The sequence below is a fragment of the Elephantulus edwardii genome, unplaced genomic scaffold, assembly GCF_000299155.1.
Source record: "Elephantulus edwardii isolate Elephantulus edwardi_28Jun2011 unplaced genomic scaffold, EleEdw1.0 scaffold00236, whole genome shotgun sequence".
In the NCBI taxonomy this organism is placed as follows: Eukaryota; Metazoa; Chordata; class Mammalia; order Macroscelidea; family Macroscelididae; genus Elephantulus; species Elephantulus edwardii.
This window is the reverse complement of record NW_006399986.1, coordinates 586563-601161: the sequence shown is the minus strand read 5'-3', so window position 1 is coordinate 601161 and position 14599 is coordinate 586563. Positions and strand designations below refer to the sequence as shown.

The following is a 14599-nucleotide window of genomic DNA, read 5'->3' as shown; positions in this document are numbered from 1 at the left end:
TGTGTGTGTGTGTGTGTGTGTGTGTGTGTGTGTGTGTGTATGACTGCACTTACATTGATAAATGTTGCTGCGTAGTGAGGGCAGGGCCAGAGGCAGTCTTGATTTCAGTAGTGACCCCTAAACTGCCTAGCATGGGGCTTTGGATGCAGTAGGTGCTCAAACAATGTTTGTAGAAGGACTCAAAGAATGAATTCTACTCAGAAGAGAATGACAGGGTCTCACACGGATGGATGCCTGTGAACACACCAGGCTCCCTGGGCTTTGGCACAAACAGTCCTGTTCTTTCCATCCATTCAGATTCCCCCTCCTCCAGGAAGCCCACCCTGAACCCTCGGCTCCCTCATCCCAGCCCTGCTGGCTCTAGGTCACCCCTGTCTGGAGGAGAGTGCCAGGGCTGTCTTGGTGCACGCTGTGTCCTCAGCACACGGCCTGGCACAGACCTGGGCCCCCCGGACCATGTGGGGACAGGCGGATGGAGTTATTTTGGCCCCTCTCTGTCCAGCCCGCTGGGTCCTGGGTGTTCTCAGGCACTGACAGTCTTTCCCCCAACAGTTCCGGAACTTCAAGATCATCTACCGACGCTATGCTGGCCTCTACTTCTGCATCTGCGTGGATGTCAACGACAACAACCTGGCCTACCTGGAGGCCATCCACAACTTCGTGGAGGTGTGTGACTGAGAGGGGCGGCCTGAAGAGGGTGGGAGGGCCTGGAGGGTGTTGGGGGGAGGCCTGGGGGAGCATGTGCTCCTCTCTACTCTGGGCAGGGGACAGACACTGTGTTTCTCCACCCACCTTCCCATTATTTTTGTCCCTGTCTCTCTTTGTGTGTTAATATCTGTTCCTTATGTCATCTGTCTCTATCTGCATTTGTCCATTTCTCTGTCCACCTGCTGGTCTCTTTCTCCCCATCTCTGTCCATCTGTCTCCCTTGCCATCTTTTCCTACTACCATCTAATGACCTTTGCTTCTCCTGTCCCCTTCAGAGGTTGCCCGATGACCCCGTACTTTGTGACTGTGTTAATCTAGCCTGTACTCATCAATCTAGACTCTGCGTGGTATCTGAGCGGATGCTGCCTCCTGAGGCCCCGTGTTCAGCAGAGTGAAACCCTGCCCTGTCCCGCCCCATTCATATCAGTGCTGTGTTTGAGCCCACTGTGGGGGTCACTGTGTCAGTCCATCTCATGGACGGTCCCCCTAATTTTCTATGACCGTCTGCCTTACCAAGCATGACGTCTGTCTTTAGGAACTGATACCTTCTCACTGCTTCTGCGGGGCGCTGTGGCTGCATTTCTTCAAGACATCCTCGCCAGCCCCTCTTCTCTTTTTTTCTGACCATATAGCTTTGCTAGCGGGTGTGAAGTGGCATCTTTTAGCTGTTTGGGGTTTAACTGAAAGGTTGACAGTTCAAACCCACCAACTGGCTCCATGGGGGAAAGGCCTGGCGATCTTGGAAACCTTATGGGGCAGTTCATCTCTGTCCTTATGGGGACCGCTTGGTAGGGCGATCTGGTTGGAAACCCTGTGGACGGTTCATCTCTGCCCTTAAAGGCTCCTGTGAGTCCGAATCGGCAGGGGATTTATCTTTAGGAGTTGTTTTGTGCACGGGGCAGGGTCCGCTCTGGTCACGTGGCGAACCGTCAAACACCCACGTGTGGACACACAGCCTTGTCTGGCATTTCCATCCCCTGATGACTAATGCGGGAGCTCTGGTGGCCCGGCGGGTAGAGTCGCCCTGCCATCCCGGAGGCAGATAGCCGGTTCTGGCCCAGCAGCTGCTCAGATGGGCGAAGTAGAAGCCATGTGCTCTGGTGAGATTTACAGACCTGGAAGCCTGCCGGCAGGGCAGCCATGAGTCGGTTTCGCCTTGACGGCACTGAGAGAGCTAGACAGTGATGACAGTGAGTCAAGAAGGGGCCTGTGGCCAGTCAGCAGTTGTGCCGTAAACCCAAAGGCTGAGCCTCTGGCGGTTCGAATCCACTAGCAGCTTCTCAGAAGAAAGATGACGGTCTCTTCCCGTGCGACCCCGAGGAGGGTCAGGTGCGGGTCAGTTCTGACTCCATGGCAGTGAGAGAGTGGCTGACGAAGGAGCCTTGGGGACGCGGGGAGTCATGCGCCCTCAGTGTTTGGGAGCCATCAGCTTCTCCACAGGAGAAAGTGGGGAGTCTCCTCCCTCGATGATTTACAGCCTCGGAAGCACAGTGCTGGGGTTGTGCGCTGTCGTACCTAAAACATACACAGTGAGCCAGAGATTGTCCGTCTTTCTTCCCAGGAGCAGCTGGTCGATCCAAACTGCCTGCAGAACAGCTTCTTGCCTCCAGACCCCCGGAGCTCCCTCAGAAACTCAGTGGAGGGTTGCTGTGAGTGGGGCTTCACAGCGGTGGTGCAGTTTTGTGGGTTTTTTGCTTCTTGAGGGTTTTTTTTTTAATGACTGATGAAGGATTTGCCATCCACTTCTGAAATGAGAGGCCTTCAAAAACCCTGTGAACAATAGAGCACGCTTAGACTAACAGACATGGCAGACTCACAGACATGGCAATTAAGACTGAGATTTTTTTTTAAATTTTTATTTTATTATTTTCTCTGTGTGTGTACTGTCAAATTGCATCTGACTGGTACAGGAGGAGATGGCCCCTCCTTCTCCGGCAGAGCATCTGGTGGATTCGAACCACATATCTCTGGGATTGCAGTGCAGCTTCTTGCCACTAGGCCACCAGAGCTCCCTTAAAACTGAGATCTTAGAAATAGAAACACAAAGGAGGAACAGCTGTAAGCAGACACTAGTGATTGGAACATGGCATGTGAGAAGCATGAAGGTAGGAAAATTGGACATTGTTAAGAATGAAATGGAACACATATATATTGACATACGAGGTATTGGTGAAATGAGATGGCTTGACATGGGACATTTTGAATCAGATGATCATATGATCTACTATGCCAGGGATGAAAAAGTGAGGAAAAAATGGGGTTGGTTTCATAATTAAAAAAGTCATTTCTAGATCCCTCATGAAATACAGTGTGGTGAGCGACAGGATAATGTCCATACATATACGAGGAAGTCCAGTGAATACCACTATCATTCAAATATATGCACCAACAACTAGAGCAAAAGAGGAGGAAATGGAAGATTTCTACCAACTTTTGCAATCAGAAATTGATCAAACATGCAGTCAAGATGCATTGACAATAATGGGTGACTGGAATGCCAAAGTTGGGAACAGGGAAGAAGGATCAGTAGCTGGAAAACATGGACTCAGAGAAATGAGACTAGAGATAGAATGATAGAATTCTGCACATTCAAAGATTTATTCATTGCAGATACCTTTTGTAAGAAACACACAAGAAACACAAACACTAAGTATATTAAGAAATACTGCTGGCTTTTCTGAAGGCAGGAGCGTGAACCTGTCAATTTGTTTTAAATAAATTCAGTAGATGAAAATTGTCCCTCTTTGCTACATCAGGAATATAGTTAAAGAATGGATGAAACCGTAACTTACATAAAAAGTCATCTATTGGGGAGCTCTGGTAGCCTAGTGGCAAGAAGCTGCACTGCAATCCCAGAGGAACACGGTTTGAATCCACCAGACGCTCTGCCGGAGAAGGAGGCGCAATATCCTCCTGTACCAGTCAGATCTGATTTGACAGTACACACACACACACACAAAAGTCATCTATTAGGACTGATGCCATTTAGTTTATTGTAGTGATTGGAAAGAAGTCCTTGAGCAGCATAGGGATTTGTTTACATGTTACTTTGGGATGCTAGGTATTTGCGGAATTAAAAATATAATCAGGCACTCTGTACTTGTTTTTAAATCTGTGGTGTTCTTCACATTTTTTTAAATTTTTTTAATTTTATTTTATTATTTTTGTGTGAGTGTACCGTCAAATCAGATCTGACTGGTACAGGAGGAGATTGTCCCTCCTTCCCCAGCAGAGAATCTGGTGGATTCGAACCGTGTGCCTCTGGGATTGTAGTTGCAGCTCCTTGCCACTAGGCCACCAGAGCTCCCCATGTTCTTTACATTTAACTCAGTAAATTGATGCAATTTAATACGTAAGAACTTTAAATAAGAAACACAGAAGCAGGCTATACACATGGATTTCACCTGATGGTACACATAGGAATCAAATCGAATCGATGATGTTGAGATTCTTTTAATATATTTTATTGGTCATTTGTATATCTTCCTGGAAGAAATATGTAATGCAAGTGCTTTTGTAGAGTACTGTAGAGTCAGAACCTACCCATAGCTGACCCTTCGGTGGGTTTTCACAGGCAGTTAATCACACGGGAGGAGATTTTGCCCATCCTTCTGCAGAGCAGCTGGTGGCCTCGAACCGCGTGCCTTCGGGATTGCAGCGCAGCTTCTTGTCACTAGGCCACCAGCTCACTTTTGAAATAGATTCTTCATCTATCTTTGTTGTGGAGTTTTTCCCACATATTTTGTATGTTATTGTTCGGTACCATTGAGTCGACTGCCTGGGCGAGAGAGAGAGAGAAAAAGAGAGACACAGACCCTTATCATATACAGGCTTCTTCACGTTTTTTTTTGCAAATGAAATGTTGCAGTGTCCCTGCCCAGAGGAAGCTGGGGGTGCCGTTTCCCCAACAGCATGTGGCTAGCGTGTGTCTCTGTCATGTTTCAGTAATTCTCCACATATTTCAGTCTTTTTTATTTTTTTTTAATTTTATTTTATTATTTTTGTGTGAGTGTACCGTCAAATCAGATCTGACTGGTACAGGAGGAGATTGTCCCTCCTTCCCCGGCAGAGCATCTGGTGGCTTCGAACCGCGTGCCTCTGGGATTGTAGTTGCAGCTCCTTACCACTTCAGGCTTTTTTATAATGGTGTGGCAACAGAATAGATTAGCCTAGTACGATGCTGTTGACATTCCGGGGGCCCGGGAGATCCACGTGGTTCACTGTGCTGGGTGGGTAGTTACCGGGGAGGGGTCTGGAGCTGAACCTGTGGCACATCCGAGGTGTGTCTGTAAAGACTCGCAGCTGTCTTTTCCCTTCCTGGGCTGTCGTTGAACTGCTGTGCCAGCATCCAGGTGAAGTCACTACCTTTGGTCTTTTCAATTGCTTCCTGTGCATCTGAAAGTTGGGCAGTGAGTAAGTGAGACCGGAGAAGAATCTCTGTCTTTGAATTGTGGTGTTGCAGAGGAGTGTTGAACAACCATGGACTGCCAAGAGAACACACGTCTCTGTCTTGGAGGAAGTACACTCGGCGTGCTCATTGGAGCAAAAGATGGGGGCGCTTGATCTCAGTGACTTTGGACATATTGTCAGCAGGGGCCAGTCAGTCCAGGGAAAGATCATGCTGGAAAGGTCGAGGGTGGGGGAGGAAGACCCGCAATGAGATTAACTGACACAGCGACTCTAACTGTGGGCTTGAACATGACAGAGATTGGGCGGTGCAGACTAAGGCAAGCTTCAGATCTCTGTTCACAGGCCGTGAGCTGACTTCATAACTGTGACGACTGTCCGTGTTGTCGCCCCTTCCCAGTGACCTTGGACCCATGCTTTCTCTGTCCCTCTGTCCATCTCTTAACTGCCTCCGTCTTCTCCTCCCAGGTCTTAAATGAGTATTTCCACAATGTCTGCGAGCTGGACCTGGTGTTCAACTTCTACAAGGTGGGCTCTCGGTGGGGATGGAGGGTCTGAGCAGAGGTGTGGCTAGGAGGGCGGGAGGAGGCTGGGTCTCCCTGTGGACCCCTGAGTGTCAGAGCCCCCTCCCAAGGTCCCCCCTCCTTTTGGGGTCTCCTCACCATGTCACGTCCCTCCGCACAGGTTTACACGGTGGTGGATGAGATGTTCCTGGCCGGTGAGATCCGGGAGACCAGCCAGACTAAGGTGCTGAAACAGCTGTTGATGCTGCAGTCGCTGGAGTGAGGGGGCCCCCCCGCGAGTCCCTCCCCTCCGGGACCCCCCCAGCTGCCTGGCCTCGCCACCCACTTCCCCTTGCCGCCCCCAGCCGCCCAGGAGGAAGGGACCCAGCTGGGTCTGGGACACAGAAGAGGAGGCTGCCCCTACTCCCTTTGGGGCCCCAGTCAGGTGGGGGGCCACCTCGTGCGTGTACCGAGTCACCGTGCCATTGTCATGTGATGCTGTGAGTGTGTGTATGGAGCCCTCAATAAACCTGTGGCCCCTCCCAGCCTGGCCTTGCCATCTCTGAGCCTTCTTCCAGTCTTCCCGGGAGCCTCGACCTTCAGGGCGTTCTGCCGTCAGTCAGCAAACACCTCTCCTCACCGAGTGCCATGGGGATGCAGACACATGTCAGTCCCACTCCTTTCCACAGGGGACCGAGGCTGGAAGGGAGTGACAGATTTCCACGCCGCCCACTGGCTCCTAAGATAATACTGATACCAAAAATAAACTCCCCCAAACCCAAACCCGTTGCCTCCGAGTCAGTTCTAACACACAGCAAACCCAGGTGTTAACAGAGGACGACTCCACTGGGTTTTCTTTTTGTTAACCTCCTTCCTGTGATTTGAGTCAAAGATTACAGAGCAAATTAGTATTCCTTTCAACAGTTCATACCTGCTTTTGTGACTTTGATGACAGTGTCCACGAGGTGACAGCGCTCTGCCGACTTGCCTCGTGTTTGTCCCCTCTCCATTCATCCTCCTTTCCTGCTCATTCCGGTCTTGAGAGTTTTATCCCTGGGCACATGCTGTCCCTTTTGTACCGCATGGCCAATTGTGGGGAGTCTTCAGACAATGATCACCGACAAGGTTGGCAGTTTGAACCCACCAGCTCCTCTGCAGGAGAGAAATGCAGTTAGCTTCTGTAAAGATGTGCCATCTTGGGGAGCTCTGGTGGCCTAGTGGCAAGACGCTGCATTGCAATCCCAGAGGTATGTGGTTCAAATCCACCAGATGCTCTGCTGGAGAAGGAGGGGCAATCTCCTCCTGCACCAGTCAGATCTGATTTGACGGTACACGTAAAAATAATACAATAAAATTTTTTTTAAAAAATGTGCCATCTTGGAGAGCCTATGGGCTTTTCTCACTCTGCTCTACAGGGTTGCTGTGAGTTGGAGTTGACTTGCTGGCAGTGGAGTTTGGGTCTTTAGAGAACTAGGTTGCTAAGCCTTTTCCCCATAGTGCCTGGGGTGGGTTCCTGTTGCTAATGTTTAAATTAACCAGGGCCCTGTGAAAGGAGCAGATGCAGCATGTGGGTGGCCAAGTCTGATCTGTCCGCTTCATACAGAACTATCCCCATCAATAATGTCCATAGCACCATTCAGATAGCTGCATAGTCAGCTATGGAACCCTGCATTTTCCTGCATCTGTTTTTACCCATCATTGAGTCCGATGTTCATTGCAAGACCCACAGACTTGACTTCGAGTTCCGGAGTTTGTTGGAGGAGGGCAGGGAGCCAGGCTTGAGCCTGCAGTAACAAAACAGTACACTAGATGGTGCCGAGGAGCTGTGCTGGGCTTCGCCCCTGGAAAATGCGAGTTTGTTTTTTCATGTCAAAACCCACCCTTATATCTTGTTATGCCCAGCGACTCATGGTACATACACCGCAGGATTACAGGGTGTTTTATTAGCTGCACAGCGGGGGTCCCAGCAGCGAGACAGGATCACCTCCTTTTGGTGTTGGTCAGGAGTTTTTTTATATTTTTGTTGCCCCAGGTGCTGGGCTACTGTTGAAACACTTCAAAGGCACAGAGATACGCGGACTGCATTTTGCTGTGGGACATTTCAAGGGTTCATGGAGTGCAACACACCTACATTCTGGGTTATAGATGGTAGGAGTTACTGTTTGGGGAAGCAGTTCAAGACAAAACCTTGGGGCAAAAATTTCCCATAGAGGGATTTAATTATAACATGGAGTCTGGCCTTTCAGTCTAACCCTCCAGTGGGTTTTTCAGAGACTGTAAATCACATGTGAAGAAATTGCCCCTGTTTCCCTCGCCGAGCATCCAGTGTCTTCAAACTTCCCACCTTTGAGCTGGCAGCACAACTTCTATTTGGCCACGTGGCCCATCACATCCTTGGTGACTCTGGATATAGCACTGCTGTTAGACCTGTTGCTGTAGCTTCTGGAACTCTCCCGTGACTGCTGCTGCCCCACCAGCTACCTTCTGCCTGGTTCCTATCCCATCACCTACCTCTACCCTCCCATCCCCAGCCTTCCGCAGCAGAAGGACACCCATCAAGGAAACTGATTGTGTCCCCACAGCTTCTCTGCAAGGGAGTCTGGGAGAGGAAGCTGCTTTTGTGTGATGTGCTCACGCTCAGAAGGTGGGAGGCCTCTCCAGGTAGAGGAAAGGGGATAAGATGCTAGAGAGATGAAAGGAAGACTCTGAATTTAATTATTTGTGTGTATGTGTACCGTCAAATCAGATCTGACTGGTACAGGAGGAGATTGCCCCTCCTTCTCCAGCAGAGCATCTAGTGGATTCGAACCGCGTACCTCTGGGATTGCAGTACAGCTTCCTGCCACTAGGCCATCAGAGTTCCCTGAAAAAAAGACTTTTAACCATTCCCTCACTAGAGGTTCTGCTCTGCCCAGTGGACCCAGCTCTTGACCCGTGCTCTGTCTAGAACGTTGTTATGTGATGATATTGGGTGCCATCAAATGAGCCTGACTCCCAGAGAAACTGAATGAAACACTGCCCTTTGCTCTCACAGTTATTTCTCCGTTTAAGCTCATTGTTGCCACGACAGTGTCAATCCATCTCTTTGAGGGGCTTCCTCTTTTGCACTGACCCTTCTCCACAGACTGATCTTTCCCGTTGGCATGTCCGAAGTATGCGAGATGAAGTCTACCCCCCCCCCACACACACACACAAGGAGGATTCTGGCTGCATTTCTTGCAATACGAATGTGTTTGTTCTCCTGGGCATCCATGGTATATATGCTCAACATTCTTCATCAACAACACAATTCAGAGGCATCACTCCTTCTTTGGTGTTGTAGACCGAGGGTAAAGTATTTTTATAAGTGTTAATAATGGGACAGAACACCAAGAATGTAGGAGAAAACGGAGGTAAAGCAGGAGGTGAACAGTTCTCAACTGAAGCAAACTGAAGCGCCGAATGCAGCTTTCCTGGTTTTATTATTATTATTATTATTATTATTATTATTATTATTATTTCTGTGTGAGTGTACCGTCAAATCAGATCTGACTGGTACAGGAGGAGATTGTCCCTCCTTCTCTGGCAGAGCATCTGGTGGATTCGAACCGTGCGCCTCTGGGATTGTAGTTGCAGCTCCTTACCACTAGGCCACCAGAGCTCCCCTAGCTTTCCTGTTTTTATTGAAAATTGCCAAGGAGTAAATCACAAAGGGAATCCAGTGCAGGTGAAGCTAAGCTTTTTCTATTGAAAACCTTCTGTTTGATTCAGGAGGGAAGTGTTAGCAAATACAATGCAGGAATCCTGTAAACGCTTAACGCCTTGATGCTTCAGGATCAATTCCAGCTGATACCCGCCCCCCTCATAACCGGAAGCAGCATTCTGTTTATTACAAATATTTAGTTTGAAATTTGGCTTCCCATACTTTGGTTTTGGTCATTCACGTGCGCATGAATCAATTGAAAACACCATGGTTTGGAACACGCAAACTTTAGTTTTCACACTGCCATCCTTGTGGGTTTTTTTGTGTTTTTGTTTTTGGTTTTTTTTTTTTAAATTTTAATTGAGATTTGAACAAAAGTTTATAGAGAACCTGGATTTCCATTCATTGTTGCACATTTTCCTCTCTGCCCACCACCCCCCAGTTCGCTTTTCTCTTTAAAAAAAACAACCCCAAAACCCCTTTCATTGTTGTGCAATTTCCCCCCTGCACACAACCCCCCCCCCCAGTCCACTTTGCTATGCAGCTGGGTTTTTTGTGTGTTTTTTTTTTAGTTGTAGTTGACTCAGTGGCCCCTCACAACAATGTTAGAGCCCTTCCAAGGACCACCGGGAAGAGTTGAACATGTTCTGTACTTTACAAGGGCAACCAGGCAAGGCTCTTGCTGCTGCACTTTTAAAAAAATATTTTTTGTGAAAGTCCACAGCAGCTCTTATTCTGGACAGGCAGATATTACCTAATCCTATCTTTCTTTTAAGCAGTTCTATTCCTCCTCTGTTTCAATGCAGTGTACATTATTTATTCCATCTTTTCTTAGTTTCTCCCCAACCCCCATGTCAGTTCTGTTTTATAACAGTGGCATTATACGGCATTTGTCCTTTTGGTTTTTTGTTTGTATTTTTTAAAATTTTTATTTCATTATTTTTTTTGTGCATTGTACCATCAAATCAGATCTGACTGGTCCAGGAGGACACTGTCCCTCCTTCTCCAGCAGAGCATCTGGTGGATTCAAACCAGGCACATCTGGGATTGCCGTGCAGCTTCTTGCCACTGGGCCACCAGAGCTCCCTTGTATTTGCCCTTTTTATGACTGAGATATTTCACTCAGCATAATGTCCTCCAGGGTCACTCATGTTGTATAATATTTCATGAGTTCCTTGTTTTTCAGTGTTGCATAGTATTCCACTGTGTGAATATACCACAGCTTCTCTATCCATTCGTTTTTTGATGGGCACTAGGGTTATTTCCAACTCTTTGTTATTGTGAACAAAGCCGCGATAAACATAGGTGTGCACATCCTTCCTCTTTGTTATTGTTGTTGTTGTTTGGTACCGTCGAGTTATAGACGACTCATAGCGACCCTATGAACAAACGGCCTGAACACTGTTCATACATAGAGTTCCCGGAGTCAAGCCATTTCGGAAGTGGATGCCGCTCCTGCTTCCAGGCTTGTTTCAGTCGGGAATCTCCAGTCAACACTGTTGACCTAGTGGAAAGAAAGTTATGCTACCAAGCTGAAGGTGGGTGATTTTCATCTGCAGCCCTGGGCCGCGTTCAAATTGTTTTCCTGTCAAACGTTCTTCTAGGTGGTATAGCACTGGTCTGTGCGTTGCTGTGCAGAGGTAACTTGTGGTTGCTGTGATGCTGAACGCTGTGACAATCCTTGCTCTTTAGCACTTTAAAAAGTGTCTGGCAGCAGATTTGCCTGATGCAACACATTCTTTTTCTTTCTTGATGTTGATTCCATGGGTGCAACCACTACTCATATCAAATCTCTGAACAACAGGTTTGAACTTTATTCTGTCCTGCACCATTGTCACAATCACCACCACGCTCAAGCCCGTCGCTGGAGTCACTGTAATCGTGACAGCTGCACTGAATCATATTGATGCGTTCAGGAGTGAAGTCAGAGTCCTTTTAACCTAGTATGTATATTGATACAAGTGCACTGGTCTCAGTGCCTGGCTTCAAAGAGATGCACTTCAATCCTGGCGATTATTTCGATTATTTCTTGGTGGTAATGAACCCCTCTCTCAGCTTAATTTCCTCCCCTTTTAACTCCACAGCGGTGTTTTTGGCTAGGGTGTTTTTGCTCTAGGGAACTCCCCATAATCTCATTAGAGTTGTGAAGGAATTAAGGGTGTTGCCATCCACCCTTAATCCTCCTATGACCATTCATCCTTAATCCTCCTGCAAGCATTTGGCTTTTCAGACCTTGGGGGATCATTACGCAGCTTCCAAATGAATGATACCGTGTTATACCTACATGTGTCTAATGAGTGGGCAAAGGGGTGTGCTGCCAACCCAAAGGCTGGCGGTTTGAATCCACTCCCCTAATCTGTGGGAGAAAGATGGGTTATTTCCTTCCTTGTGATTGACAGGCTCTGAAAACCCAAAGATAATGGACTGAGTTGCTTTATTATCAGTGGCCTGTGTGACAAAGGGTACAGGAACCTCATCAAGCTGGTTGAGAATGAATTCAAGATGGCGCTGGAAGACTGGGTTTTTTCCCCCTTGAAGCCCAGGTTGGGGAGGAGAGAGGTGGTCCAGCTTGGATGGAGGATGTGAAGAGGGAGGAGGGTCTCCCCCATCTCTCAGGAGGAAAGGCAGCGCTGACCCAGCTTAACCTTGGACGAGGTGGTGCTGTAACCTAGACCTCATCCACTTGATCTCCCCTCCATAAAGCAGTTTTCATGGACCTAACTGGGACTGGGTGCTGCCTCTGTGCAGCTGTAAGCAGTGCATTTCCTTGAGACTGTAGAAGCCAGTACCACTTTTTCAGACACATAGCCCACTCCTCTCTTCCTATACCCACTTTCTAGCCAGCAGGAAACCCCGTCCCCACGGCCTTCAGAGTGGATCCCACTACTTCTTCCTGCCCCTGCAGCCATCATCACCCCCTACCTGACCTCTTAGCTTAGCCTCTTTGCTGTGTCTACCCTTCTCAACAGACAGTTCCCAATCCCCTCTTCTAAGGGCTCCCACTGCACTCAAACAAACAGCTGAGGTCAGAATCACGACCTCTAAGATCTCTACTCTGACTTGACCGGAACAAGCCCTGTGGGTTTCCCATGTCACGTGCTGAGCTAATGAGGCACTTGCTTCCCGTGAAGATTTACAGTCTCAGAAACCTGTTGGACTATTTCCACCTGCTTTGGACTCAGTGGCGTGCATTTGATTTGATTGGCCTGACTTCACCTATTACTCTATCCCTCGCTTGTTCTGTTTTAGCTACCCTGGCCTTCTTGATGGTCTGTTGGGGTTTTTGGTGTTTAGGTTGTTGGTTTTTGTTGTTTTTTTAAATTTTTTTTAATTTATTATTTTATTATTTGTGTGTGTGTGTGTGTGTGTGTGCCATCAAATCAGATCTGACTGGTACAGGAGGCGATTGTCCCTCCTTTCCCGGCAGAGCATCTGGTGGATTTGAACCGTGCGCCTCTGGGATTGCAGTGCAGCTTCTTGCCACTAGACCACCAGAGCTCCCCGGTTTTTGGTTTGTTTCTTTTAACCTTATTGAGAGCACCAAGCTGCCACAGGGCCTTTGCACTTGCTGTGTTCTCTGTGAATAATGCTAAGAACATGTGTGATCATGTATCTATTTGAGGATGTATCTACTTTCAAGTCTTCAGGGTAAGTACTTGGGATTAGAATTGCCAGGTCACATAGGGAGTGTTCTGCCTAGGAGGTAAGGAATTTCACTGCCAACCCAAAAGCAGGTGGTTCGAATCTACCAGCTGCTCCTCAGGGCAAAAGGATGAGCAGTCTCCTCCCGTAGTGATTTGTGGCCTCTGAAAACCTGCTGGAGGGTCAACCATGGGTCAGCTCAACAGTGATGAATTGTTTGAGTTCTGTGAGCATTCTGTATGTCACAGCTGTGAGAAATCACCAAACCATTTCCCGCACTTGTTATTGTGTGTGGTTGAGTTCACTTACAGCTGACCCTCTCGTGGATTTTCTGAGGCTGTAATTGCGCGGGAGGAGATGACCCATTTCCCCCCCTCAGAGCAGCTGGTGCACTCGAACCGTGTACCTCTGGGTGAGAAGCACAACTCCTTAGCAGTTGGCCGCCAAAGCCCCACACTGGCCCTCACTTACTTAGAAGCAAATCGCAGCCATCCTGTCCTCCCCAAAGAATCCTCTAGTATCTGAGAAACTTTTCAATTCCAGCATTTTCAAATCGGAATCATCAAATGACAGGCTTGTTGCCTTCTGGAATAGAAAAAGTGATCTTCCCCAGTGTTGGCACGCCTGGTGGAATTTATGAGAGTGTTGATGAAGCTTCTGAAACCGGACCGTCTGGATTCAAATCCAGTTTCCCCACTCCACTCGCTGGCTGCGTGGCCTCATGTGAAAGCCTTGAGTTTTTTTCATCTGTACAATAACCGGGCGTCACCGAGCTGGTTCCAGCTCCTGGTGACCCTCCATCCAGTTCCCGAGGCTATAAACATTCAAGGGAGCCGATTGATTACCTCTTCTTTCTCCTGTGGAGTGGCTGGTGGGTTCGAACTACCGACCCTTTGTTTAGCAGTGCAACAGGTAACGGACTTTGTCACCAGGGCTCTTTATCTGTACAGTGTTGTTAGGTGCCATTGAGTCAGCTATGACTCATTGTGACCCTATGGCCAAGAAATCTGAACTTGGCTCTACCCTGCCTCATCCTCACAATATGTTCAAGTCCATCACTTCAATCAGTGTTAATCCATCTCATTGAGGGTCTTCCTCTTTCTCTGATCCTCCACCTTTTCCAGCATGATGTCTTTTCCCAAGGACAAGATACCTGACAACATGTCCAAAATGTGTCACACACCAGTTCATTATCTTTGCCTCTAAAGAGAACCCTGGTTGACTCTCCTTCAAGATAGACTTATTTAGACCCATCATCAATACTCATGGAAGCAGCAGGCAAGAAATCAACTGAAGTCTCACACTGGGAAAGTTGGCTGCTGGAGAAGTTTTCAAATGCTAAAGAGCAAGGATGTCACTTTGAAGACTAAGGTGAAACTAATCCAAGCCATGCTATTTTTTTCAACTGCTTCATCTGCATGTGAAAGTTGGACAACGAATAAGGAAGAGTTTATGCCTCTGAATTAGGGTGCTGGAGAATAATATTGAATTTACTATGGACTGCCAAAAGAACAAACAAGTCTATCTTGGGAGGACAATACTGTTCTGTATGTTTCTTCTAAAGTCTTTCTTTCTTTCTTTCTTTCTTTCTTTCTTTCTTTCTTTCTTTCTTTCTTTCTTTCTTTCTTTCTTTCTTTCTTTCTTTCTTTCTTTCCTT

The 14599-nt window shown here is 47.7% G+C and overlaps 1 protein-coding gene across 1 annotated transcript in view; it reads left to right on the top strand.

Moving 5' to 3' along the window:
* AP2S1 (adaptor-related protein complex 2, sigma 1 subunit) overlaps positions 1-5901 on the top strand; it is a 19331-nt gene extending 13430 nt beyond the window's left edge. Inside the window, exons 3-5 of the mRNA XM_006898622.1 lie at positions 553-666; positions 5584-5643; positions 5800-5901. Of these exons, the coding sequence (XP_006898684.1) occupies positions 553-666; positions 5584-5643; positions 5800-5901 (276 nt within the window). The remainder of the gene's footprint in view (positions 1-552; positions 667-5583; positions 5644-5799) is intronic.
* Positions 5902-14599: the final 8698 nt, after the last annotated feature.